Source organism: Drosophila innubila, assembly GCF_004354385.1.
Source record: "Drosophila innubila isolate TH190305 chromosome 3R unlocalized genomic scaffold, UK_Dinn_1.0 2_E_3R, whole genome shotgun sequence".
NCBI lineage: Eukaryota > Metazoa > Arthropoda > Insecta > Diptera > Drosophilidae > Drosophila > Drosophila innubila.
Window position 1 is genome coordinate 3,913,114 of NW_022995380.1, and position 27,645 is coordinate 3,940,758.

Genomic DNA, 27,645 nt, shown 5'->3' on the forward strand with positions numbered 1-27,645 from the left:
ATATATCCTAAAAATACTTTTTACTGCCGACACTAATCCAACTGTGTTCACAATATGTATTTATCATAGTAATATTGTTTTGCATTTCTTTATTTTAAATCACATAAGCTACAAAGCTAATTATTATTACTTTACTCTAAGCAATAGACTTATCATGTTGACTTCAATTTATTTAGATTTTAAGATACATTAAATTTAAATATTTATTGACGACTGAAACACTTTAATAAAAGTATTTTAAGATCATTTGTATATGTGATTTCAATATAAATATATTCGCTTCCGAAATATAATGAATTCGTTTATTAACACATAGTAATTTTTTAAAATTTTCAAAAAATCATAAAATATATAGCAGAAAAGATTTTGAAAAAATTTGGCGTCACTATTAGAATTGTTTGGAGAACATTTTTGCATCTAAACACTTTTTGATCCCAAAATGTTAATAAGTTTAAATAGTGAGTAGATTTACCTTACGTTTTAGCTGACAGTTAAAGTTGTATCAAATCAAATCAAAGAACGAACTAAGTTCCGAAAGGTGGCGCCACAGTTGACATAAAATTTAAATATAACGGTCTTTTTTAAACTGCTGCTCTTAGAAACAAATTGTCAAAAAATTCCCACAGCAAATTCAATTTCAAAAGAAGCAGTTTAATTTTAAACATATTCCATATTTTTCATTATAAAAACTAAAATAAAAAAGTATTAAATCTATATAAAAGGAAAGGTTCTTGCAATTGCAGTCCGGGCCAGACTTTTAATCGACCTTTTTAATCGAAAAATAAAAACTTATAAAAACTTTATATCTAAATCAATTCCTAGTCTCCGCTTTTTTGTTGAAAAATTTATTTTCTTAAAATTTTTCACTATAGCATTTTTTAGTGTTTTAATATCGCTTGCATTTATTAAATAAAAAAAGTAGCTTAACAAATTTTCTATAAGGAAATGTAAGTTAGTATTATCCAAATACAACTAATTGGTAGAGTAACTTTGTAATAGGAGGAAAGTAAATATAACATCAAGTTATTTATATATGTCCCAATTATTTAATTACTTAATATGTCGACGACGCGTCGTGTCGAGTTAATTGTTTAAGACATTTGGTGATGGCGGGAAGACAGCTACAATTCAAAGTTACCTAAGCCCAATACTTCTGGAAACGAAAAGCAGTACTGTGGTTCCTTGGGCTCTGAACCATGACCACTCTCAACATGTCGCACACAAGGCACGTAACATTGGATGAAGCTGAAGTTGAAGTTGAAGACAGCGTATGTACAACTTGAAACCATAACTTTTTTCCAGCATACTCATTCAACCGACGCTCTTCAGTTGCTATAAAAATTTCTCCAAACCAGTTAAACAACTCAAAGAGCCGAAAAAGTAACTGAAATCCGCATGCTTGGTTCCCAACATACTCAGTATTGGTTTGGTCTTTGCGGCTGTTGGACGAAAAATTTTATTTTGTGAATAGTGACAACTGAGCTGCTCTTCACTCAGTTAATATCTGTGTAGTGAAAGGCAAATTTCTTAAAGCCCAACAACAAATTTGTGAACTACTTTGCATTGAATGACTAAAGACAAATACAACGTATCAGAAGAATTAGCAAAAGCATCTTCGCATAAGAAATAATAGTAATACTTCAAAAAAAAGGTACTAATTCTCTTAATTAGCAGTCAAATTTATGTGAGTAACACTTTTTCGTGCACAATACTAGTGCGTATATAAGTATGTACATATATGCCAAGTACACTTGAGCAACACCAGACAATGCGTATATACTCGTACTTATTTTTTGTTTTTATATTAACATGCAAAAGTATATAAAATTGTGCAAGTTTTCGTGATTAAATGTATAGACGTACATTTGAATATAATTTTATTTACATACATATATGCATACTAAAACATAATTACAAATAATCTATATAAATGCACAACAGTGTTTACATTATGTATTTACAGTAGCATGCAGTTACGAATTTTATTGTACCAAGTATGGGTGAAAGTTAACAATGAAAGTAAAATTTGATTGCACTTTAATAATGTAATGTGTTAATTATTGTCTTCGGTTCGCATTGATCGTATTGTCTTTCAATAAAACTTTTCAACAATTTAAAATTGTATCCACAAAAGGATGTTTTTATGCATGACGCGCTCTTTTTTCGAGTTATTTGCACCTCAGACTGGTTTTGGTTCTGCGGTCAACTTAAGGAAATATAGCATTAACTTTATTTTTATTTAAAACCTGTTTCTTGTTTTTTGTTTTCTTTGTGCATTAAATTAGTGAAACCGTTAAAGTTCTAAAAATATTTGGTGTTCCTTATGTAAACTCATGAGCACGTACATATTTACATAAGTATGCATATTTGGGAAGTGTTTTTGAAAAAAAATAAGAAAATTATCATATATGATCTTGTTTTTATGAAATAGTTAAACCCATCTCCTATCTCATTATTTATTATTTTTAGAACTTGTTCTGAGAAATTTTTGCAAATCAAAATATTACTTGACTAACTGTATAAATTAACTGCATCTTCCTTTTTCTTCTTTGTAGTTGCTAAGTGATGAATTGGCGGGAATCAACTCGCAGCAAGGACCACAACAGGTCTAGTGCACAAATATGTGTTTATCTCTTCTGCATAGTTATTTCATGCTATGTTAATAGCGGAGATGCACATGGAAGACTTATAGAACCACCGAGTAGAGCATCAGCTTGGCGTTATGGATTTCAAACTCCGCCGGACTATAATGATCATGAACTATTTTGCGGTGGCTTTACTCGCCAGTGGAAGAAGAATGATGGAAAGTGCGGAGAATGTGGAGATGCTTGGGACTTGCCTGTACCACGACCACATGAAAATGGTGGTCAATGGGGACAGGGTGTCATTGTTCGAAGTTATTTGCCCGGTTCCGACATGACTATTCGGGTTGAGCTGACCGCCAGTCACATGGGGTAATCAAAAAAGTCGAAATATTCATATTCAGATCCTTAATAGAACTATGCATTATTTTTAATTGCAGATATTTTGAGTTCCGATTATGTCCAGAACCAAGCGCTAAGCAGATCTGTTTAGATAAAAATGTACTGAAAATCATTAGTGGTTCACCCTCACAGCGCAATCCAACAGATTTGGATACCCGATTCTACCCACGTAATGGTAGTCGCATTTATGAAATTAAAGCTCAATTGCCAGGTAATTTGCGAGTTTAACTTGTATTAAAAGTATTTAAATTAATATAATTTTTGTTATTGTAATAATTTTTTTAATTTAATTTACATTTGCAGAGATTTTATGTAATCAGTGTGTGCTACAATGGAGTTATGTAGCCGGAAATAATTGGGGCATGTGTGACGATGGCAATGGTGCAGTTGGCTGTGGTCCTCAGGAGGAGTTTCGAGCATGTTCGGATATTGCATTAACATCAGATGCCCGTCCTCCAATTCGTCCTGTTCGACCCACAATCCGTGTCACTACAACACCTCAAAGTCCTAAGAAGGATCATGTTGAAGTTCATAATGATAATTTCAATTCACTTATATTCTTGATCACTCTAATTTTGCTATTGATTTTCTCTGGAATCGGAATATGGCTTGTCTTTAAGTATTATCCACTCAAAGTCGCCGAATGGAAGAAATCATTATTAGCACGGTTAGGCAAGAAGGAAATAAATTCATCTAAAGTAAATTTAACCCATAATCCTATAATGTCGATCGATGACATTGAAAAAACTAAGGACGGGAAAGATGTTAGTCAGATCTCAAATATACAAATAGCTCAGCCGATTCCACCACCCCGACCTAAGCGAGACTCGCGTGCTAAGGAAAATTCCAATATATCCTAAAAATGCTTTTTTACTGCCGGTACTGATCCAACAGTGTTGACATTATGTATTTAACATAGTAATATTCCCTTGCATTTCTTTGCTTTAAATCAAATAAGTTACAAAGCTAATTATTATTGCTTAATTTATATTCTCTATTATTCCTATTCTACTTAGCTCACCACCTCAAATCCCCAAAAAGGATCAAGTTAAAGATAATAATGATAATTTTAGTTCACTTTTATTCTTGATCAGTCTTATTTTGCTATTGATTTTCTCTGGCATCGGAACATGGCTGATCTATAAGCATTATCCACTTAAAGTCGCCGAATTGAAGAAAGCATTATTGACAAGGCTATGGAAGAAGGAAGTGAATTCATCGAAAATAAATGTAACCCGTAATCCTTAATGTCGATCGATCACATTAAAAAAACGGCAAAGATGTGAGTTAGATATAAGATATACAACTAGCTCCGCCGATTCCACTAAACCGAACTATATATCCTAAAAATACTTTTTACTGCCGACACTAATCCAACTGTGTTCACAATATGTATTTAACATAGTAATATTCTTTTGCATTTCTTTATTTTAAATCAAATAAGCTACAAAGCTAATTATAATTGCTTAATTCTAAGCAATAGACTTATTATGTTGACTTCACTTTATTTAGATTTTAAGATACGTAAATTTTAAATATTTATTGACGACTGAAATACTTTAATATAAGTATTTTAAGATCATTTGTATATGTGATACCAATATAAACACATTCCCTTCCGAAATGTTAAGAATTCGTTTTTAAACATTTTCAGCTATACTGTGATACAAAAATTTACAAATGTTATCCGCTTATTAAAAATGTATATTTGTTTGGAATTGGTAAGGCAACAAATGTAAAATTTTTAAGAATCGTGAAACTTTCAGTACTATTTAAAGGCATGACAAAATATGCCTAAGTCAGATATTCAATGAAGTTTAATATTCAATAAGGAAATCCAAAAACAAAGAATACAATTTTAGGTCGCTAAGATAAGGAAAATAAAAGCAGAATCATAATTAAGGAAATTGATCTAAGAAAAATCTACAGAGTACAACAATTAGGAAAGTCAAAGCTACGAATTATGGTATTATGTCTTACATTCCTACTGAAATCAGACGTCTAACACAAATTTGATTTTGAAATGAATGGTTCGATCACGCGATTTTTAATCAAATATTTTTGATTTTGACTTTCCTAATTTTTGTCATCCCAATTTATTTTTCCTAATTTTTATTTCCAAATAATAATTTTTATAATTTTGGTCTTTCCTAATTTTCTTATTTTTTGACATTCGTATAAAAAATCATTAATTTTTATGGAAAAAAAACTGTATAAAAGCGACGGAAGTAATGTATAAAAATGTATAGGTTTGTGTAGTTTTGTTGTGGAAGTTGCAGTTGAATCCATTCCTTTCCCGATTTATTTGGCTTGCAAAATGTGAAAAAAATAACCAACATATGTTAAATGAGAATGACAGCTTCAAAAAGCATTTTAAGCTTATGAACATATTAGTCGACACGCTGTCGTAAGAAACTGTGAGGGTATATTGTGTTTGGCAGAATGTATGTAACAGGCAGAAGGAGACGTGGCAGACCCCTCAAAGTGTATATATTCTTGATCAGTATCAACAGCCGCGACGATTTAGCCATGTCCGTCTGTCTGTCTGTCTCTTTGAACGCGCCGATCTCAGAGACTATTAAAGCTAGAGACTTCAAACTTGGTATGTAGGTTCCTGGAAACCGTACGAGATCAAGTTTGTTTCTATTTTTGGATCGGACCTCTATATCATAAAGCTGCAATAGGAAAGATAGGTCTAAAATGAAGTTTTGGTATAAAAAAGATAGACAAATATAATATTTATTTTCTTTGTTTCCATGCAGTATGATACTTACAAAAATTGATTATGAAGCGTTCTAAATATTGCTTAAATGTATGAACAGTTGCCAGTTTATTTCAAGTAGCGCTGCAGCGCCAAAAAAAGAAACTTTACACAGCCAAATATGCGTTTACCGGTTTTTACTCTCGCCAGTTACATCAAATGTACTTTATATATCGCTAAAGTAGGTGCCCCACTTTAACCAAAGAATCATGTTTTAAATTGGCCGCAATTGACTCTGTGAATTTCAATAAATATACTCTGCCTTTTTATAAATAAGTAAATTCTAAATTAAAATAAAATTTGATTGAATTTTTCGTAGAATAGAGAAGTTCGTATTTATTAAAAATATATATTTTATATCAACCCATAACAATTTGTGGATTTCTTTTATTCTTATCTTCTTACCAAACTTCCCAATAAAAAACAGTACGGAATTATAATTTTTTACTTTTATTAAAAGTTTTCATATCCCTTTCAAGCATCAACTTCAACTCCAACTTCTTTACTATCCATTTCATTTAAGTATTACGTGTTCGTGCAAATTTTTGTGTATAACTTTTGTTTCTTTTTGCTAACTTATAAATTTGTTTGACAAAATTGTTGTTTTCGGTTTATATTTTAAAAAAGTAATAACTTTAAAATTAAATTAATTGTAAATGTATGTGGACGTGAACGTGTGTGTATATAGTATATGTGTGTGAGTGTTGTACATAAAATAAAAGTAAATGTTAAAGCAAAAAATTGTACAGGTTTCTTATGGAAAACGAAACATAGAACACTAAGTATATAAATTTTTAAGTATTAAGCAATATATATATAATTATAAATAAATTACAATTTCTCTTATTGTTTTTACTAATATTTTTAAAGCGGCGTTTTAATATATATATGAATGTTTTTTGATATATCATATATATAAGTTTCAAAGAGATTCCTCTGGTAAAATGAAGTATGTAATAAACAAAGATATAGACAGATAGAGTAATTAAACAATTGGGACTCGTGGTTATACATAGACGTACGTACATGGAAAATTGCGCGTATTAATTTAATAAGTATTATTTATGATTATTAAACATTAATCATGCCACATATGCTAAGTATATAAGAGTTTTCTTTAAACTTTATGTTAATATATAGTAGTATTTATGTAATGCATATTTTCACAAGTGTTTTCTTTCTTTCATTTTCTTTTCTTGTTGCTGTTTTTTTTTTTAAGGACGCGCAGCGAAAAGCCGCTTTTCTTCAATTCGATTTTCCAATTTGCCATTTTTTGTTTTGTTTTTGAATTTTCTCTCATTTTGATAAGACATAGAAATATATAGGTGTAAATGTAACTAAATTTAACTAATTTGATTAATTTATTATTATATTCTTGTTGTTATTCAGCAACTTGTTGTACAAGTTTTATTGTTGCTGTGTCGCTTGTGCTACAAACAGAAAATGATTACAAAAGAGCAAAAAAGAAAACGATCAATAAACAATATTGTTATACGAAATTGCGCCCACTGACAAGGACTAACAACTGTCCTGCTTTGGGCGCTCATATGTATGCGTATTCTATAACATATATATATATATAGACAGAGAGAGAAAGAAATGTATACAATGAGGAAAGTTAAGAGGGGATACTACAATTAACACAATAATATGTATGTATATAATAATTAATAATTTTGTAATCGTAATCGTAAATAGTAAACTACACAGTTGCCCTTTCTCGCTTGCAGTTGGTTAATCATTTTAGAAATACAGGGCTGCATATCAGTATATATACCTTTATTATGTATATATGTATGTATATATATAATGTAAGTAAATGTCGATATATATTTTAGTATTTAAATCGTTAGCTGGGCGCAACTCACTAACATTGCTTGATTGTGTTGGGTTTCGCTTACAAAAAACTTATTGCATAAATTATATATGTAAATAAATTGTTGTAAATTAGTTATATACGTCTATATATGTATATATATATAAATATATTTATTTATTGGTACGAAAAATTGTTGCGTTCAGTGTTGAGTGTTCTGTGTCAATGTCAATGTCAGTGTTAAATGAAGTCCTTTTAATATTTTTCCATCCATTATTCATTAGTTGTTAAATCTAAAAAGCTGCTTCTTCATCTGCATCTCACGCCGTTGCAATGTTCAGGTGCTGCAGCTTCACTTTGAGTTCCGCAAACGTTGGCCGCTTTGCTGGATTCAATTCCCACGCCTGACGCATCATCTCATAGATTTCGGCTGGACAACCCTCAGGCGCTTCCATTTTGTAGCCAACCTCGACATGCTTTACCACATCCGCCAGTGGCTAAAAGTGCAATAATCATTGTATTATTGAAGTCAATTATTGTATCTATTTTATATCTATGCAAAATGTATTTAAATATTGTCACGTGTGCAATAATAAAATTGACATAAAGGGCTTTGCAAGGATATAAAATCTTCCTGTCTTGCTTGTTAATATTTAGTACACATACAATTCTGGGATAAGGCACACGTCCAAATGAATAGATTTCCCATAAGAGTATGCCAAAGCTCCACATATCCGATTTGTTGGAGAAGCGCTAGAGAAATGTATAAATCAAATGGTGATTAGAAAGCCATAATTTTGATAGGATAACAGATAATTCTTTTATTGCCCAACTTACGCCATTTTTAAGTGCCTCGGGTGCCGTCCATTTGATGGGCAGCTTTCCAACATCAAGATTATAGCATTCTTCGCGTGCCAAACCGAAATCTGATACCTTGGCCACACAGTCCTCTGAGATGAGGACATTGCGAGCGGCTAGATCGCGATGCACAACCTTTTTGGCCTCCAAATACTCCATGCCAGAGGCAGTATCACTGTAAAATTTATGTACAATTATTCAATATGAGCTTTACAAGTTTTTTGTCTAGGCTACAATTTTTTTTTCTAATGCCAAATATTTTAATATTTTAGTTACCCTTACACTTTCACTTTCTAATTTTAAATTATACATAATTCTTTAAATTTTTTAATTAAAATCCCATTACTAAAAGTTCTTTTTTGTCGACATGTTTGTGCACCAACTTGTGGCATATTCAACACTTACAAAGCGAAATTGATTTGATCTTTTTTGGTTATGTGCTGTCGTCCACGAGAACGCAAATAATCAACCAGCGATCCTTTGCTCATGTATTCCGTAACCAAGTACAGATGCTTGCTGGTAAAAACAAGGCCAATAAACTTGACCAGATTCTCGTGCTCCAGCGTGCTGCAACAAATAAGAAACTTAAGATTCAGAACTGTTTTATTCGTTTTTATCACTTGGATGCTTACGTCATGACCGATGCCTCGGCTAGAAACTTTTGCACAGCGCCCTCGTCTTTGAGCATCTTGACAGCGACTTTCTCATTGCGCAATATGCCCAGCATGACGTCCCCGAACTCTCCCTTGCCAATACTCTCCCTCAGCTGCAGCTCCGACTCAGGAATGACCCAACCCTTGTCCACAAACTCTTTGGAGTTGATGCAAAACTCTTGTTTACCCAATTTGGGTAAACAATTGATCAGCTGCGTGCACAGACCATCCGCATCTGCCTCATAATGCTGCAAGTACAAGAGGGTATAACAAGGATTATTAGTATTACTTACAAATGCCAATATCTCAAATAAACTTACGGCAACAAGTTGTCCCAGATTCTCAAAGTATTCCTCATCATCAATGGTTAACTTATTCTCAAGATATTTGACACGATAGTGCTCCACTTTGCCTTGAAAGCAAACACAAAGCGTATAATCACCGGGAAAATTCGTCGATTCGCGCACCAGGAAGAGCCCATCCTCGCGTGGTTGCAGCAAATGTTCCGCCTCATCGCGGGTTATGCTGCCATGGAACCATCTGTTTTAGTAGAAAATATATTCAGAATTATATTGGTTGTTTCGTCGAACACAAAAAAAAAATTATTGAAATAATTTCTAAATTTAAATACGCATTATTATCAGAAAAATACAAAAAACTTTTATTTTAGATCCTTATTATCTTTTAATTAAAAATCACTATTATTTGCAATTTAAATTAACAAAATAATAAGAATATATCAGAGCTCAACAAACTAATTATACTTAATAGGGATTAAGCAATTTTTGTGAGTAGGTTTATGTATTATTAATCTGTCTGCTTGCATCAATAAAATTTTGCATGTATAGACTAGACTAAATTAAATTAAATTCTAAATATATATATATTTTGAATATAAAAAATAGATGATTGGTTTTATTTTTTTATTGCTATAATAAAAATTGTTAATAAGAGTTATTATGATATTTATTTTAAATATTGATATGTTACTATTAAATCTAACTTTTAATATAAATCCAAAAAAAAAAAACATTTTAAATAAATGCTTACGATATATATATAAAAAATCTACAGAATTATTTCTAATACTTACGGCATTGCATTCAGTTTGACTTCGCACTTGCGCAGATGCTGTTGTTGTTGCTGTTGGTGGTGCTGCTGTGGTGCACTAGTGGGTGAGAGAGATGCATGATTCATGGCCGTTGTAGAGCCACTTGTCCATTTGTCCATGCTGCCGCCGTTTATATCAAAACTGTGCAGAGATGTGGACATGCCAGTTGTAGTGTTGTTGCTGCTGCTGATATTGCTGTTGTTATTGTTGTTGTTGATGTTGCTCCCACTGGTGCTGGCAACTGTTGGCTGTGAGGACTGAAGCAACATGTTGTTGCTACTGCTGCTGCTGGTGCAACTGTTGTTGCTGTGCGCCAAACTTTTCGGTGGCAATGCACCCACTGGGGCATGCAACGTTAGCGAGGAGGACATTAGATTATTGCTAGTGGCACAATTGGCCAGCAGTTGCATATGTTGCTGCTGCTGCTGCTGTGTAACGGCAGCAACAGCTGCTGCAGTCGCCGATGCACTCTGTTCCGATTGAGCAAGTGACGCTGCTGTTGCTGCTGCTGCAGCTGCTGCTGAAGGTGCAAATGTTGACAATATGCTATGTTGTTGTTGTTGCTGTTGTTGTTGTTGTTGGATTGTCGTCGTCTGCTGCTGCTGTTGCTGCGTTTGATTGGGCGATTTTGGCGAATGATTGTTGATTAAATTATGACTATTCAATGCATGCGATGACAGATGCAATGCACCTGCTGCTGCCGCCGCTGCTGCTGCTGATGTCTGCTGTGGCTGGTGCTGCAACAAAATGATGCAAATATTGTTAGTTAAGTAAGTAAGTTACACAATCAATATATCATTATCACTTTTTTTATGACAATTGATAAGTAAATATCTAATTATTTTTACTGATAAGACTTATGGCTCATTTTTATTGAGCTGAAAGTGAGTCTAATAACTAACAACTCTTATTAACATTGTGATATATTCGCTCAAAATAGAGCAGATAAAAAAACTTAATTTTAAAACTAAACAAAAAAAATGTTTTGTTTTTTTGTATGGATTTTTTCATTTTGCGCTCGTTTTGCTTCTAGTCAAACAAGCCCTTTAGTATGAATTGAATTTATTTACTAAATTTATGTCTTCATTTGATAATAATAATAATACTTTTTAAAATCATAATCATTTTTTGTACGATAGTTCAAAAATATTTAATAATTGTCGTGACAAAATTATATTACTTTCTGCAGCGATATAATAAGAATTTCTTTTACAGCTTACTAACTTTCTCAGCCTAAGCACTATTAATTTAATTTTGACAGATTTTATTGAAATAAGTAGCTGAGTTATATTCCTAATGTTCAACTGATTAATGTTGAATTATAAAATAAATAAAACATACTTAAAAGTTTCCCCAGCCCAAGTAATTTTCAAAGTGTTCGTTAATTCGGCGAATTATTTGAATTTTAAGCTTTATCCACTTACCAAATTGTTGTCGCGATGATGATGATGATGATGGGGCGGTATGCTTGGTGGCACAATATGTGGTTGTGATTGGCTTAATTGTTGCTGATGCAGCAACGATGTGCCAGCAACTCCGACTCCGACTCCACCTCCGACTCCAACGCCAACACCAACGCCGAGGCCAACACCCATTGAATTTGGCTGCGGCGCAGGGCGTTTATTGTGTCGCAGGGGGGCTGTTGGCGGCATTTGATGCCCGGTGGCCTGCAGATACCATGGATCACCAGATGTGCCACCGGACGCAGCTGTTGCGGCGACTGAGGGCTGCGAGAATCCGCGATGATGTCCAACGACCGTTGTTTGTCCGTTCTGTGTGGCGGTCGCGTGACTGTTCATATCCTCGACTTTGCAGCTGTCGACAATATTGTCACCTGTTGAGGTTACCGTTTTGCTTGCTTTCCTTACTGCTTCTCCTTCTCCTTCCTTTTCAGTTCCGGATCCTGCTCCTATTTCTGTTCTACTTGTTGATGTTTGAGGCGGCTTAGCAGCCGCAATTGTTTCTTGTTGCTGTTGCTGTTTGTGCTGCAGTTGACCCTGTTTAATTTCCACGGTTATCAGAGCACCTCCCTCGCCGGTTGCCCTTGTCCTTGTTTTCCTTGATTGCGTTTCCTTGGACTTTGCTTCAGTTGCTTTCGCTGCTGTTGCTTCTTCGTCTGCAAAAGTCAAATGTGTTTGTTTTAATCAGTTGTTAACCAAATTGCTAATCTAATCACAACAATACACACACTCACAATACAGATATACCACACACAAAACCTCTCACAAATAGACTCACACATTCAAATTTAGTTAACAGCAATTGTTAACTATTTACTGGTTCACAATAGGCACCGCACAATGGGCAAATGTTCTTGTTATTATTTGCTTAACTCATTAAATATGCATAAATCATACAGCAAATATTCATTAGCAACAATCAGCTCAAATATTACTCATGAATTCTCTAATAGGATTTCAAGTTCAAATTCATATTTAAGTGCAGCTCATTTAAAATTCACAACGAGCTCAGTTGCCTATAAAGTATTTCGCTGATCTGTTAATATAAGAACGACTAACTAAATACTTTTTTTTTATCAATGGTGTTAAAAACTTCAGTTAAATAAAGGATTTTTGCAAATTTCTTCAGATTATAAACCATCTTACTGCCATTAAATTGGATTTGACTTAGTGAAATAAATATTGCAATTATTTGAATTTTTTCACATTTCATATAAAAATAATCATATATAGTAAATAATATAAATTTTTCTATAAAGCTTAACTTGTTAATTATATGTTTTGAATTCCTAAATGACTATTACAATTATATTGTTAATTTTTTTGCTAAAAAAAAAATCATTAATATCATTAAATCATTAATCGCATTTGTACTTATTTTAGTGAAGAATTAACTTGTGATTACAATTCACATTTATTATTCAAGTTATTCATTTATTTATGGCATTTTATCAAACCGACAAGTCTCTTGTTTATCAGAGCTGTAAGTGCGATAATAAAATCAATGTCTTTCACACTGCACTCGAATGATTAGTTAATCCAATGCACGTTTGCCTAATCAGTGATTTAACTATACTAAACAATGATTACTCAAGCGGTTTATATGCACATATGTATGTTACATATATGTAAGTAACTCACAGACACATACATGCACTGACATATAGACTACATACAAATTGTTGTTGGTATGTTAATTGTTGATCAACTGAAAATGTCGAAACTAAAGCCTATGACAATCAACGCAGTGGCAACGCCCACGCAGCAAATGGCAATGCCCAAAAGAGTGAGAGGGAGAGACAATTAGAAAGAGAGAAAGAGTAAGTAATTTTGGCAAATGTAAAACATTTGCATGTGACAAGCATAATTAAAGCTTTTACTGCGCAATTTGTGAACAACTTGAGCTACCGTATTTTTAATACCCTGTAACTGTGAAATATACACAAATAAGGTGTTTTGGCAGACCAATAGAGTGTTTAACATTTGCTCAATTTGGATTAATGTCAATTTAAAAAAAAAACCAAATGCTATTGTTTTATAATCAAAAGATTCGTCTCGAACGCTTTGACAAATTATAATTCATATTGTGGAGTTTTAGAAAATACAAATATAGAGTTGTTAAAAAATTTAGAAAAACTTAAGCATTAGAGGCTATTACAATAGTTTCAAGAATTTAGTTTACATAAATTACAGACCAATTACAAGTTGGACAAGTTTTTTAAGCAATTCCTTAGCTGATTACATTTCGTGAAACGCTTCAAATTATATGATGCTATGATTCATACGGGGTTTGACATTAAAATTCTCAAGGCATCAACTTCATTTGGAATTGAGCCATAAATTCGCAAAGCGATAAAAATGTACTTACTTTTGTTTTGAGATTTGCTCGCAATAGAGTCTTAAGTGTATTTTGGGGAATGCTTACTTTAATTATTTTTTTCGTTGCTGTAGTTTGGTTAATTTTCCGAATTGTATGTAAATTTCATTGCGGAAACGCTTTTCCATATTCATTTGTTAATTCTAGTCACGATAATAGAGAAGTCTCGGAGATTTATCGTGGGAGTCTTTAGCATGGTGTTCGTTTTGATTGTGTGAAAGGTTGTTAAGACTTTAAACCAATTTTAGATTACGGGTAAAAGCCTACCAAATTCACCAACCCCGACTTTTGGTTGACCTTGCCCAATTTAAATTGTGATCCACATCCGTTTGTCTGTACATTGTTCAGACTCATGCAATTGCAATTAGCCACAGTCTCGATAATATATCATTTGAAATTGGCTTTTTAACATGACTATACAAAATACGAAGCAAACGGAATTGCATGCAGTCATCGTAATCGTCATAGCCATCGTTGTGGTTATCGTCATCGTCTGTTTCCTGTATCTAAGTCACGCCAAACCGATTCAATTATTATCTAACAATGCGGCACCGAATTGTAATTGCCCTAACGGTTTTATTTAACAAGTGATTTCGGGAGAGAGATTCTAAAAGAATGTCAATATTTCATAACCAATAAAGGCATTCGCAAATAATACTAAGAATACAAGAACCCAGGAAACAAAAATTAGGAAAGCAAAGAAAATTAAATTTGTATTTTTAGTAACTTTGCTTTTGTAATTTAATAAAATTATTCGGAATTCACAGTTGTCCAGAAACGAGTTTATACTAAATTGAGCATGGATTAATTTCTGCTCAGCGTAACGATTCAGAGTTTGCGACAAGGAATAAATACAAAAGAATAACTCCATAATGATAATTTTCAAAAACATCCTTGCATTTTCACCGTGATTGTATATTTGATTAAAATTACATTTAGCTTAGGGCTTACGGATATAAGTTTTTCCCAATATTATTCACTCCCAAGAGAATCAAGTGAATTAATCCGAAGATAATGAATAATTTTAATATCTTTTTGCCATGAGTAGTCCTTTGTGTCACTTGATAAGGAAATGCAACAATACGGGCAAATAAATTGAAACTGATATTTATTATGATAAAAAATAAATATAAATTATAAATGATTATACATGTATGAGATTATATTTTGATCACTCAAATTTATTGATTAAAGCAAGGTTTTTACAAAATTACTCAAAGAAATTATAATCATTCATGAAAATTTTCAAAAATTCATCCAAAATTCTTAAGTATGTAATTTTTATTTTTAATTTATAACTTTTACTTTCCCTGTTACAAACAACTTGTCGCAATTATATTATAATATATGTCTGCACAACAAGTCATTTTTAGAGATGGAGAACTTTGTGCATTTTGTTATTACTCAGTGATAATATTATATGATATGACCGTTCTGACATTGTCAATATCTGACTCAAGCTTACAATGCTTATACCTCGTAATTTATACACACTTGAAAGTTTAAATGAGTTGTATTGTAAATAAAATATTTTATTTTTACAGGGGTGCCACAGTAATCGAAATCAACCGAAACTCTCTTAAAAACGTATGGAGATTCAGGAGATTTTCGGTTGGTTTCGCTTTCTGTGGCACCCCTTGATTGTGTTAAGTCATTAATGACTATATATCGATATCAGCAGATAGATAAATAGATTCAACTTAAACAAAGTTTAATTTGATTCTGAAAAATATTTCGAAGTTTTTAACGTATTACAGGGTATTGCAGGATACAGCAAAAGTTTTCCGCATTGTTCCTTCGCATCTCACTCTTGCTTAAGCCTAGTTTATTGAAGCCTGACTGACCTTCGTCGCCAAGCAGGCTGTTGCCATTGCTGACTGTCTCCCTCTCTCTGTCTCTTTTTATCTCCAATTTTGTAGCTCATAATTTACGCATTTTGATGTCGTTTGGCATGAGTCATTTATTTACTATATAGGGTATATAGATTCAACGATGTACATTGTACACGCTTGACGGACAAACGATGTCGACTCAGGCAAGTGTTGAATGTAATTTTTAACACAAGCAGAAATGAAAGAGGGAGGAAGGGAAGTTAGGTAAATAACTGTCATCGTTAAGCTGGCGACACCCGCATAAGACATGATATGACAAGATGACTTCACCTCAGTTCACACTTTGCCTTTTTACTTGAATATTGCCAAAATGTTAGTGTGCACTTTACTTTTTATCGCTTGCGTGTTATCGATTTATCGTCATCGTGTTGGCCGCGCTGCCAAAAAGCACGCACGAAATGTAAACAAAAGCCGTAAAGATTCTTGCGAAACTTCAAAACAAAAACAAAGAAAAATAATGATTGTGAAAATACAACAAAATAACAAAAACAATTGCTTAACTAAACTTTTCATTTTTTTATTTTTAGTTTTGTTATTTTGATTGTTGCGCGATTCTAAAGTGTTAAATAAATAAGGGAATCTCTTTATTAGTAAACCTAAGGCCACAAACAAAGTATTTTATAAGGTGTAATTAAATTGCTTGAAAAATGATCTTAAATATTATTTAATTATACATATATTAGCCACAATGCATTGCCCAGCTGTCAATGGATCCATTAAAATGCTGTTCTTATGTTTATTTCTGTATTGTAATTTCGGTGCAACAAAAAAATATTCAAAATAAATAAATAAACATAAATTTGAAAAAAAAAATTGTTTAAAATAACAACAATCATCTTCCGGACATAAAAAAATTCGCATAAACCTAAATGATTCCTTGACAATTGTTTTTATGCCTCATATTTTCAATATTATTATTGCTTATATTCTGAATGGAGACACACACTTTTGTAATGTACTGTAGGAAGTGCTGTGGGTGCAAAATGCGCAGTACTTATATGGATATATTATTGGATGTGCTTTGGATGAGGTAATGCTTCTCATTAGCTTGTGCAAATTGCAAACGAGCCAAAAGAGCTAATTAAAAAAAAAGTTAAAATTACTGACTGATAATTTGATTTTGAAATGAAAACTAAATAAATATTTTACGTAATTTATTGAGGAAGAGTGCGTTATGTGCAGCAATTATAAACGAGGAATGCTATTAAGCTTAGAAATATACAGATCTAACTTAAATTTTTTTTCTTTACAGCTCATAATTTATATTTAATTTTATTTTTAATTGTAATCTTTTACTTAATTTTTATACTTGGTAATTTTTTCTATGCCGGCTGCTTTTAGTCGTGCATAAATATATATATAAATAAATAAAATAAAATAAAAATAATTTTTATTTCCCATATTAATAGTATGTACTTTAACAATGATTCAAGTTATAAACTTGTTAAAAAAATCATTCAACTAGCTGATTGCCCAATCATTTTAGAATTTCCATTAACCATTTCTAAGAAAGTTATTTGAAAATAAGTAATTGACACAGTATCGATTGTAATAGTAGATAAAGATTTGTAAGAGACTCAATGCAAAATGAAATAAAATCTACAATTTTATATTTGTTATATTATGAATCTGTTAATATAAAATCAAACAATTATAAAGAATATAATATTAATCATATATTTTATACTATTGCTTATATTATACTTTTGATAATTTTTAGTCGTGATTGCGTTTTGTGTTTTCCTTTTTAAATTCAGAGTGCTTCTTATGCTGCATTTTCGTTGAAAAAAGAATTTTGGACCGCAAAAAAAGAATACATCATAACAGAATAAATAAAAACATTGCAATCGAGTGTACTCGACTCAAATAATACACTTTCATATGTTTGAAAATATGTAAGCTTTTAAGGTTTGTAGATTTAAATCACAATTTTATCAATTTCATTGGGAATGTCTTGTTGGAAATGTTTTGACTTCTGAAATAAATACCACCCTCTACATTGTCATTGGTTATAGGGTATTACAAAAATGGTGAAAAACCCCAAGCAGCCCTGTGCCCAATGTCGCAAGTGCTCCACTGCATATAAAGTTACCATCGTTGCGCTTGGTAAACCAAATTCAACATTAAAGTATCACATCGAAACCAGTCAAGAGCCCCCTTTGCTTTGGGTTGACATTGATGGTGGGTTTTGGGTTTTAACAGTCCGTAGTCTTCAATTGCAAGACGTAATATCCACTTTGAAAGGGGTACAATAAGAACCACTCGATGAGGCAATAAAAAGATTTATGATTTGATGAGATAATATTAATGTATCTGAAAAGGACCCTTTTTTAATCTATTAAGATGGCCTCTATTACCTGTATTATGAATTAATTTGGATTAATTTAAACAAATAGGCGGCTTCTGCGTTGCCTTTCTATATTGAGTTTCTTATTTTGCTTATATTATTTCTTACTATATATACTACAGCAAATATTAAGGAGTAATTAATCTTCGGATGGATGAGCAGCAATTGTTTGGCCTATTATAAAGAAGTTGTGTTCTGCTCTGTGATGTGTGCCCAACAACTAGTAAGCCAACTAACTAGCTAACTGACAGACTACCCTAGGGGCAAACTCACGTCACGGCACACAGAGAATGAAGGGAAGAAATTGTATTTGATAAAATAGAGTAGAAAGAGTTGAAAGACAAAGAGGAAGAATAGAAAGAAAATACAGTTCAACACCTATAGAGGTAACAAGTACGTGAGAATCTTTTGTATTGCTTCCTCATTGTGTGTGAGTTAAGGAAGGAACAAGGTGAACATAGTGCAGGAAGAGGGGAAAACACAGACATGTATGTATGTATGTATGTAAATACAAGGAGGCACATCACAATCATTTCGTGTAGTTTCGAGCTGGAAAGTGTAAAATTATAATGGAAGACAGAAAGAGGTAACTTTAGTCAACTCAGTTAGTCAGTCAGGAGTAGCATAACAAAAGGCATGAATGAAACGATAGGCGTCCCACTGCATGGCGATGATGAAGATCATGATGATGGCGTGATACTACCACATGATGAGTTTCCATAAGACCTAATATGAGGGGACTTGCTCCGCTGGCTCTTTGGCCAACAATTTGCATATTGCATGCAATGCGATGCGGCGCAGGAAAACCGCAAGCAGACAACCGGACAGACAGCCGGCAGACACCCGGACAGCAGGAAGAAGGAAGCCAAGTTACAAGGCAAACATGCAAACCTGATACATACACCTACATCTGTATCTGTACTATATATAAGTACTAATTACCTGACTAGGTGTGTCAGGTGGGCAGAGCATCAAATGGGCAGCCCCAGCACCTCGACACGACATTTTGTGGATGAGTTTTGTTTATATTTGTTTTGGTTTTCCTAGCATCAAGTTTGAGCTGAGAAGCCTATCAACATTATTTAAACAGTGTTTGTACCCAGTGGGAATTTAACTAAAGTTGCAGTTATTGCTTTTTGTTTAGAATATGTATGTGCCTTTTTTTGCGTCTACTGCGGTGTTTTTTAATAATATTGTCAGTTTAAAAGCTTGGGACGAAATAATAAGAGATCCTTTACACCTCACGATAATAGGGCACTCAATCACTTGCCCTGTTTATCGGAAGACTAAACTAGTCAATGATGTATTGATATTGTTGCAATTTCAGCTATTTGATTTTATACCTTTAAATATGGTAAAAAAAAAAAAAAAAAAATTATGCTGATTATATCTAAATAGAATTGAAACTTATTTAAAAACTTTATGCACCTAATAATCATTAAGACATTAAAATCAAATTTTAAGTGCGCAAATTTTAATAATTGATTAGAAGTTTTAGTTATAACTGAAATAATAATCTGCAGCGATAGTTTTTTGATAAACTGTTCAAAGAGTTCTTAAAGTAAAGTTCAGATAACTTTCTATGGGAACTTTCTAGTCAGGATAATTTATACATTATTTAAAGGGAATTATTCCAATAGTAAATTCGAAGTTAATATCTTTAGAATCTGAATAATAATTAAAGAACATATTGTTGATTATAAAATAAATTAATTTTAATTTTGTTACTAACCAAACCAATCATCTGTGCTGATGATAAGTGGCAAGGAACTGCTGCTGATGTTGCTATTATTGTTGTTGTTGGTGTTGTTGTTGTTGTTGCTTCTGGCGGATGAACGTTCTTTGGTGTTGCTTCGGCTGCTGCTACGGTTGTTGTTGTATTCTGACTTTGGTTTTGCTGTTGCTGTTGTTGTTGTTACTGATTGAAATCTGCGCTGTGCACTGCGCAGAAAGTTCAGCAATCGCACATCGATAGGCTGAGCAGATGTTGATGTGGATGAGGGGTTGGTGAATGTGGTGCTGCCTCTGCCAGAGCCACTTCCCGTTGGTGCATATTTATCACAAAAGTAGAATTCCTTGCGCTTTGGCGGTGCATAGGCGGCACTTAAGCTGCTGCACAGTTGAAGAGGTCGGCGACGAGCCTTGGCAATCAACTGGCCACTGCTGGTGGTGGTTGTGGCAGTGGCAATTGCCTCTCGGTGACCCAAGCTGCTGGTGCTGCGGGTCAGACTCTGCTTGCACCAATAGACATCCTTGCTGCCAAAATAATAATAACGCCTGCGCGTATCCTGTGATCCTGTGATTGAGGCAGCTCCTCCTCGATGATGCCGACTGCAGGTGGATCGATTTGACTTTTTGATATTTGTGGTGCTGCTACCAGTGGTTTGACTGCCACTGCTCGTCTGTGAGTTGTCACTCTCGTTGCTCAGACTGCTGCCAACTGTTGCTGCAACTGCAGCTGCTGCAGCTCCTAGTTCTGATACTGATCCTGATCCTTTTCCAGCATTCGTTTGCGTTGGCGTGAGATACGAATTGGATTGGATGAAGACGCCATCGCAGGTTATCTTTATTGTTGTCACCATGTTCCATGCGGCATTTCGTTTGCCCTTTTCCAACTTTACTTATTTAATTATTTTTTCCAACACTTCACTTTTGATTAAATATTTATTTAGTTTTCAATTAGCATTTGGTGGCGCAATGTTTGATTTAAAATACATTTGTACCTCTATGGTGCAATGACACTATATTAAAGCGACAGCTAAACTTTGGATTATTTCTACTTTATGTTTCGCAACACTTAGTGCTTTCAACTATTTTTAAAAGAAATGTAATAAGCCCTTGCAATGTTAACTTAATTATTTATTATTATAAATTATTATCTTGTATTTTGAATCTGACCTTTAAAATACTTTTTAGGTAAAGGATTTTTATTTATTACAGTCACAAAATTTAGACACTCGTTGAAAAGAAAAAACAAATCGCGTTAAACGATAGTTTTATCTATTTAATTTAAATATGTAAACTTGAGAAAGAATATCTATGAACAATTGAATCCATCCACAATGGGAATCTGCTCTCTTCTCTTTCTTTTCTTCTGCCCTAGTTGAATTGAGGCTAATGCCGAAGCAAACAATGTGCACTGCAAATTGTTTTCTTTTGTAATAATACTAATTAAAGTTGTTTTTTTTTTTTTTAAAGCGCTTCGATTTGGTCCCCCCGACAACAAAAGAGGCAAGATAAAATAAAATCAATGTAGAAAAAGCAAAAGCAATAAAGGAACTACAAATGATGATAATACCCGGCTGAAGAAAAAGACGAGCTCTAATGGAAAATATCTATGGAGAAAATCCGAAGCGCAAAAAAAAATAGCAAAAAGTGAAACAAAAAGCAGCGAAAACAGCAGAAATTGTTTTGATTCCGAGGCATGTTCCATATTTGTCAACTAGATGGAGCAGCGGCAATGGAGGGAGAACTACTCACTGAGTAGAAATAATAGTCATTGTGTTGCCTTTTTTTGGCATTTGTCGAAGTCAATTTGCCACATTAACTGTAACTGTGACTGAGTTGAAAGCCACGAAAAACTCGGCTAAAAGCACATCTAATAAATAAATACATATAGAAATAGTTGGAGTACGTATTGTGCTCTTTTCATTAAAGTTTCTGTTAGTTTAGCTTTTTTCATTGTATACCCTGTACAATAAGAAAATCTTGTTACACTGTTATACCTTTAAAGAATGTATATGTATACATTTTTTATAAGATATTTGTTAATAATGGAAAAATAAATTAAAGTGGATAAAATAGTAAATTATCTTTTTGGGGTTGTGCTTCAAAAAAAAAGGCTTAAAAATATGTGTATATGTGTATTCTTGATATAGCAACTATTAAATATGCTAGCTCAAAAAATTAAAAATGAATTATGATATAAATCAGAATGACTGGGTATCTAGCTGTCGAGCCTCTTATATTATTTTAACGCCAACAACTAAATTGTGGGTTGGGAAAACACGATTCAAGTCGCTTGAATTGAATTGGAATTTACGGGAATTGTGTGTAACGTATGTACGTATAAAAAGCGTACATACAAATTGCACAAATACATCTTTATATATACGAATATATATATATATCTTTATATACAAAATTATTTTGGGCGTGGGAACGCAGACAACGCCCATTGTTATAGTTACTAATAAATGTAAATGTATATATTATATTTTATTCAAGGCAGGTATGCAGCTTGTGGGAAAGCATGCGAATAATCAGGTGAAATGTTACTAGTGTCGACACAATGTGCTGATCAAGTTGTAAATACGAGATACGAATGTCTGGCGGGCATGTGGACCTGGATATGGTGTTAATTGGGTGTGAATTTGTGATAGTGCATTGTTTTTATAAGCCAGAGAGTTAAAATAATAGAAAATGTAACAATAGGCGAGGACACAAGTTCAAAAATAGTATATGAACAGCAGTTCAAGTGAACCAGTTTCGAAAGAAAAAAAACCTATTTTTGTATGGTTCTAGTCTTAATTATCATTATTACTACATTTATGACAGATCTTTACTTATTTATTTTATTTTTGGATTTGGATATAGACTTGTAATTTGTAAGTTAAGTTTAATCTGAAGTCGCTTCATTTGCAAGTTTAAATAACTAGCCTATTTTCATTTTTAAACTGGTTGGCTTCTAACTTCTAAGTTCAACTTGGGTTCAGTTAACTTTGCTGATGAACTTGATCTTTTCAAAACAATTTCAAGATTTAATGCCGCTTTAATTAATGTTTTCCCAAGAGCTTTTCACTTTCTACACATTTAAGAACTCTCATCTACAAATGTGAGACGTTTGGAGGGCGTCTGTTAACAATTAACTATGGAAATGAGCTGAACCTAAAAATTGAGCACGTGGAAAGTGATTGCTTATCGAGAAAGAGACCCAATTTTAAATTCTTTTTCGGAAACGGACAAAAACGTGCAACAAAATTCAAGTGCCGTCAAAAGAAGAGAGGCACAAGTTGAATAAATAATAAAAACAACAACAAACTAATTTAAAAACAACAAGGAGAAAAAAAAAAACAAAAATATGACACAACAAGTTTTGTTATTGTTGTCGTCGTCGTCGCAGACAAAATGCAAAATGAAAAGCGAAATCAAAATAAAAGTTAAAGAAAAAAACCTGATCTTGAGTTAAAACAAAGTAGGTAATAATATGAAACAATAAGACCATAAAAACAATACCACAACCATAACAAAAACAACAATGAAAATGCGTGAAGCACCACGCAGCGGATATCCTCAGGCTCGCAAAGTTTTTTATTTTTCATTTTTTGGTAAGCCCGCGGCTTTATCTGTTGCATGTATATGTGCTGAGATACATATATATTTATGGTATAACTACATAAGTAGCAAATATATATACATACACATTTATTTATATGTTATTATTTAAGCAGTGAAAGTTGCGGTTTTTTACATTTTTTTTTTGTAGGGCGTTGCACAGTTGCCGTTGGCAGGTCGGAGTTGCAGTTAAAATTGATTAACAATTAAAAAGTGTACAATTAATTAAATGCCAGACATACATTTAACAAAATGCCTCTTTGAAAAAACATTTCTGTGGAGTACAACGAAGATTTTATTCACTAATTTCATTGAAAGTAATAACAATTCCTTAACTTTAAAGAAGGAAAGTATAATATAAATGCATATTAAATATGTATGTGAAGAAGAATACTTTGAACACTTGATATAATGTGACCACGAAGGATAATAATGAGATAAACGCTGTAGAGTCCAATGATCAATTGCGGAAATTATTTGTATATTGAGATATTGCTTATTTACTAAGATAATATATCTGGTTGAGAGCCAAGAAAGATAACAGAAAATTAGCTTCAAAGATGCGTTACAAACATTTTGAGCCATTTAAAAGACCCCGTCTTAACACGTACACTTGAAAAGTGTAAGAAAAAGAAAATGAAATAAGACGAAAGCATAAAACAAAATGAAAAAATTAAATGAAATGCGGCGCATGCGCAATTGAAAAATGAAATGCGCCATTGGCTCTTGGGCATTCATTTGGTTATTTGTTGTTAACGTATATTTGTTTGCTTTGTTTCTTAACTTTTTCTTCTTTCTATAATTTTGTTGGTTTTTGGCCGTGTGCAGTGAATGGCAAATTGCCTAAGTAGATGGAAAATATGTGCATAAATAAAAAAGCAATGCACAAACAGCCGTTAAAAAAACATCAAAAATTAATTCACGCGTCTGCAATTGTTGATGTTGTTGTATTGAAGTTGTAACTGTTGTTATTTAGACGGGCGCTTTTTGTCCACTTTCACTTGGCTCTTGGCAACTCTCTCAGGATGATGATATTTTATGTGGATTAGCTACAAAAATTGGCAAGACGACTGAGAAAGAGAGAGACAAGCTGGCGAAAACTAGTTACAGTTTAAGGCTTCAACTCGAACCCGAAGCGATGACTAATGCGCCGGAAAATTGAAAATGGCTTTAACCTGGCGGCTAAAACAGCTACAACCCACGAACATTTTGTCAAAGTCTTGTCTCGCAATTTCTGCACGTCGTTCCGAAATTAGCGTGGAAATCAATTGCACGAGCTAATGATTCATGCAATTGAAAGAAGTTGTGCGTTGATTAGGTGAGAGGAAACAGCGGCGGAGGTAGACTTATAAACAAATTACCAGGCAACTCAAACTGAAAAACGAATTGGTAAAAAGCCGCTTACGAAGCTTTGAATTTTATACTCTTGAAATGCCCGGTTTATAAATTTTCAACTGATCTTTAAATGATAAAAGTAGACTGATCTTTAATAAACTTGGTAAGGATGTATAAGACAATGCAAAACTAAAATACATAAATTCTAGCAATTAGTGAAATCGTAATATTAGTACTCTATATAAATACATTTTATTTACATTGACTTTAAATATGCTATTATAATATTAATTTTTCTCGTAATATCAATAAACTTGTATGTTTTATTTCACGCCATACTATCAGCATAACACTATTGACCCAAAACCTATAATTTGGCTAACATCCAAAAGATACACAAAAGGTCATTGCGCCACCAGATAGCCAAAAAGCCACTTCAAGTTCACAAAAAGAAATAAGCACAAAATAAATAGAAATCATATATCATATTTATATAGTTTCATAGTATCTACAGCTTATTTTATTTTATTTTTTTGCAAATGTTTTGACAGCTTTTACATGTTAATTAGGAGCATAATTTGCATATTGAAAGAGAGCTGTTTCCTTGAGGGCAAAACAACACAAATTTCGCACTTTGCATGCATTGAATTATTAAAAAGATTTTATAGCTGATTATACAATCGGGTTTGGCTCTTAAATGCTTCATGCATTTGCACACTTTAATTATTGTTATTAGCGATTGCATCAAAAAACAATTGCAATTGATTATTGGCAATAATTTTAACACGCGACGCGCGACTTCAACTGCGCTTCAAGTCAGCTGCGCATGTGCGATGCGAGCTTTTTAAACCGCGCGCTTTGCTTGCAAGTTTCCAACTGACTGAAAAGTCGCGACCGGCATTAAGTTGAAGCAGCTTTCAAATTCGAGACAGAGAGAGAGAGAGAGCGCATTACGAAGTGAGAGAATGAGTCGAGCTTTCTTTATGCACGCGCGTGTATATGTGTGTGAGTAGTGCGTTTTCGTCTTGGCTGCGCTGCACTTCTCTCGCATGCAATACGTTTGCAGCTATGCTAGTAAAAGTCTTATACATATCGATACTTTGCGTCTTGTCATCCTTGGACTTTTCTCGCATGCGATACGTATGAAGTTTTGCTTGTATATAAATATCGTATACGTCTTATACTTATCGCATGCTACACAAATTAATTGCTGTTACTTTTTAATAGCACATGTTGCCGTCTAAATTAATTGCGAAAGCCTAATTAACAAAAGCAACAAAATGTTGCTTAATTTTGTGCGATTCTTTTGGACATTTCAAGTTATTTGTTTTTTTTTTTTTTGTTCTTAGTGGTTTATGACCAAATTCGTTGGCCGACAAAATAAAGAAGTCAGAAAAGGTCGATTTTTTTTTTGTTTTTTTAATTTGCTGGTAAATGCGACATTTGGCTTTAAATGTGGACAACGACTCTGTGAAAGCTTTAATGTGGAAGCGAGACAGTTGTTAATTTAAAAGCTTAGTTTTAAATGTTGTTTATATCAAGAAAGCTTGAAATCAAATATCAAATTATTTTAATATGTATTTTATAAGCATTTATTAATTTATTAATACTTTTTTGATAATACGCAAAAGACATATACATAAATCCTTTTGAATAAAGTAGAGGCTGCATTTCAAATTCTTAATTTAAATTATCCAATAAAATGCTTCATATTAAAACAAATTAAACAAAGGCATTGTATATAAAATTAATTTTTGCTTATTTCATTTGTTGTTTCCTTTGAAATTGCTTATTTAAGTTTATCTACAATTCAATTTCGTTTTCCTTTGAAACTTTTACTATTCCTTTTCGAGTTCGTTACATACGTTCTAATTGTTTTTCCTGCTGCTGGCAATTTTAATTAATTTTCAACTTGTTGTTGTTGTTATTGTTGTTGATATTGTTGTTGATATTGTTGCTGTGTCTGACATGTCTCGTCTGTCAATTTTTGCCCCTTTTGTTTAGCTTGTTTACATTTCACAGTAATTTGCAGGCAATTTGTTGTTGTTGTAGTTATTGTTACTGTTTGCATTGAAAAGTATAAAAACAATAACGAAATGGTTAGGGCTACTAAATACCCTGCGTTCAGTTATAAAGCAATGTGCGTTTACGTGAACAGACAGCTATAATCTTGCAAATAAGTATGTGAATACCCTTTTTTCTGTATGAGCTGAAACCTATTGGCTCAACTCTTATTTTTCAGTTAAGAGATCTATGATATATATATATATATATTGTTGTTAAAAAATATTTTATTTTCCTGATTGTTTTCCATTTTTTTTTTTTATTAAGGACTACCTAAATTATTGTTTCGAAAAATAGAAATTTAGAAACGAATCTAAATAAAGTTAAATATTTTACCAAATATAAGGTATACAATTTATGCAAACATTCTATTTATTTCAAGTTCGAGGGGTAGATAATTTAATTGGATCGGTTCATAATCGCGGTCGGATCAATAAAAAATCGTAGATAATACTATTTGTTAAACAAATTTGTATTCTTTTAGCATTACCTAGTTAGGCAATTTATGGTTACAGGGTATGTGTGTTATTTATGTTGTGCGGTGTCGCGTTCACTTCGTGATATTTTGCCAGTTTTCGCTTCTGGCGTTTAATGCGCATTTTTTCCAAGCGCATGCAATTAGCACTTGGCGACTGCAAGCCACAGTTACGCCC

At 32.8% G+C, this 27,645-nt stretch overlaps 2 protein-coding genes across 2 annotated transcripts; one reads left to right on the plus strand and one right to left on the minus strand.

The window, feature by feature from the left end:
* The first annotated feature begins 1,456 nt into the window (after window positions 1-1,456).
* Window positions 1,457-4,598, plus strand: LOC117791214. The gene is made up of 4 exons (XM_034630904.1): window positions 1,457-1,651; window positions 2,556-2,954; window positions 3,023-3,195; window positions 3,288-4,598. Exons 2-4 carry the CDS (start codon window positions 2,566-2,568, stop codon window positions 3,842-3,844), a joined length of 1,119 nt encoding a protein of 372 aa, XP_034486795.1. The 5' UTR covers window positions 1,457-1,651; window positions 2,556-2,565; the 3' UTR covers window positions 3,845-4,598.
* A 1,581-nt stretch (window positions 4,599-6,179) lies between these two features.
* LOC117789426 (myosin-G heavy chain) lies at window positions 6,180-25,809 on the minus strand. Its single transcript, XM_034628450.1, has 10 exons — window positions 25,607-25,809; window positions 19,992-20,908; window positions 11,608-12,299; window positions 10,166-10,920; window positions 9,393-9,612; window positions 9,052-9,320; window positions 8,825-8,986; window positions 8,399-8,594; window positions 8,228-8,314; window positions 6,180-8,058 (listed from the first exon to the last, which is right to left on the minus strand). The coding sequence occupies exons 2-10, from the start codon at window positions 20,839-20,841 to the stop codon at window positions 7,882-7,884; spliced, it is 3,408 nt and encodes a 1,135-aa protein (XP_034484341.1). The 5' UTR covers window positions 20,842-20,908; window positions 25,607-25,809; the 3' UTR covers window positions 6,180-7,881.
* Window positions 25,810-27,645: the final 1,836 nt, after the last annotated feature.